Here is a 2081-nt window from a genome sequence, read left to right on the forward strand (position 1 = left end):
TTTGAGACATCTGATTTGCTGTTGCATTTCACTGCGTACAAAGTAGCTACGTGGTTGGAGGAGAAACGCACAGCAGCTCTCAGTTAATATTACCCAGCAGCTACTACAGATGCTTATGCAAATGTTAGGAGACATGTCTCTTTAAAAAAATAGAGACGCCTCAGAAAAATCAGTTCATTAGACATACTGTTTAGGAAGCCTTCTGAACCAGGACATTCCACCCCTGCCTTCAAAGGTTGCTCTCTCTGTCTGCTGGAGGGGCGGCAGCGCATGTGTTCAGCTGCGTCCAAACACTAAGGCTGAGTCTGTCTGGATGTCTGTAGGGTGCTGGGTTCACGTCTTCATGGCGCCTATTGCAGATATGTGTGATTAAGGAGGTACATTTCTTAAAAACATTACGGATGCATCGAGAGGAAAATTCTTTGCCGAAATTGAATAAACATTTTTGGTTAATAATAATTTTAAACTCAAGGTATTGTGAATTATGGATTAACAAAAGTACCAAGTGGGCACATTAGGTTTCAGTTTCCTCTCCGTGTCACATTCTTCTCATATTCAGAATCCTGATTGGGATGTTTGGATTCTATGGCATTTTATGCCAATGACCTGTGCATAGTGACACAGATGTGTAGTGTTAAAACTCTTTCCCCTTCCCTCTATACGAGCCTGCTGCACGCTCGACTCTGGTAAACTTTTCTCCACTGCCTGTGCTCTCCTGCTTCAGTGCTGTTATTTGCGCGCTTCTTTCCCCATCTTTACTGATATTGATACCATATCAGTTTGTCTCTACTTCTGCTACAACCTGCAGAGGATTGTTCCCTGGATTCTGGGTGAGGCGTGTGGTCCTGGAAGTCCCGCCCACTCTCACACCATCTGGTACAAAATGAGCCTTTCTTTATGTGATGTGAACTTCCAGGCGTTTCTGTGGCAGAGCTGGAGAGATTTGTTTAGGTGTGGCGGGTTTTAAGGATGAAGCCAAACTCAGATTATTTCAGCCACTCGGGCCTTTTCCCCACATGCAGACCTCATTTCTATAGTCAGCTGACAGGAAGCCATCCTTTGTCACCTTGTGTTACTAAACCGTGCTCTGTCGTAGATCCAGGAGCAGCAGGAGCGCCGGCGTCGGGAGCGGGAGGAGAGGGAGCACCTGGAGGCCCAGCTGGAGGCTGAGATGAAGGACCATGACCCCTGGGGAAGGGGGGGAGGCGGAGCCCCGCTGAGGGACAGCAGGGGGAATCTCATCGGTAGGTTCTGGTCTTTTTGTTTTTTCATCCAAAAATCAGGGACTCTCATTGATCATGGTGGTGGTTTCCATCCGCCTAGCTGACCTCAACCAGATGCACAAGCTGAACGAGGAGGCTTACAGCAACCCAGAGCTGTGGCAGAGGAGAGCCACAGCTGCTGCTGCGACACACCGGACTGAGCCGCCCCCGCCCGCCGAGAGGCCTCCAGAGAGCAGCAGCTACGACACAGCTGACAGGCTTCCTGGTAACCATCCTCCTTCCTGTCTGTGCTTAGCTACCTTTAAACAAGGGAATAAAGAACACTGAGAAAAACAGACGACAGGTTGAACAGAACTTCTGGGTTCTGTCCACAGAGCATCAAACACAGCCGATTCTGATCCCTCTGCTCTAGGTCTACGCCTGATCATGTCTGTTCAAATAGAGCAATCAGGGTAAAAGGTTTTCTTTCTGAGGAAACCCAGACGAAGGTTAGGAGTCCATGACTCGTAGCAACAACTCCTCCTTATGCCACATTTCCACTAGCCCTCCGAAGCCTATCCATGCCGATAACGGGCCGAGCTTTTTATACATCACGCTAGCACGGATACCCGCCTCCTTTTGGCCGTCCATGATACTACAGTTCTCAAGGTTGGAAATACACGAACAAAAAAGGGCGGCGTCAATAACATTCAGGAGCTTATGTGTCTGGATAGCATCCTTCACCTAAATCCAATGATAGCCCTGGTCTCTGTCTGGTCTCTTTCACCAGCCTTTACTAGTTGGACATTTTCTGCATGTATGCAGATGACATCCAGCTGTTTGTATCCTTTAAACCCACTGATGCAACGGTTCTGCTGC

The 2081-nt window shown here is 48.4% G+C and overlaps 1 protein-coding gene across 1 annotated transcript in view; it reads left to right on the plus strand.

Moving 5' to 3' along the window:
* cspp1 (centrosome and spindle pole associated protein 1) overlaps positions 1 to 2081 on the plus strand; it is a 29265-nt gene that overhangs the window by 13605 nt on the left and 13579 nt on the right. The window contains exons 12-13 of the mRNA XM_015389598.1: positions 1097 to 1244; positions 1324 to 1488. Of these exons, the coding sequence (XP_015245084.1) occupies positions 1097 to 1244; positions 1324 to 1488 (313 nt within the window). The remainder of the gene's footprint in view (positions 1 to 1096; positions 1245 to 1323; positions 1489 to 2081) is intronic.

This window comes from Cyprinodon variegatus, unplaced genomic scaffold (genome assembly GCF_000732505.1).
Source record: "Cyprinodon variegatus isolate N-32 unplaced genomic scaffold, C_variegatus-1.0 Scaffold467, whole genome shotgun sequence".
Lineage (NCBI taxonomy): Eukaryota > Metazoa > Chordata > Actinopteri > Cyprinodontiformes > Cyprinodontidae > Cyprinodon > Cyprinodon variegatus.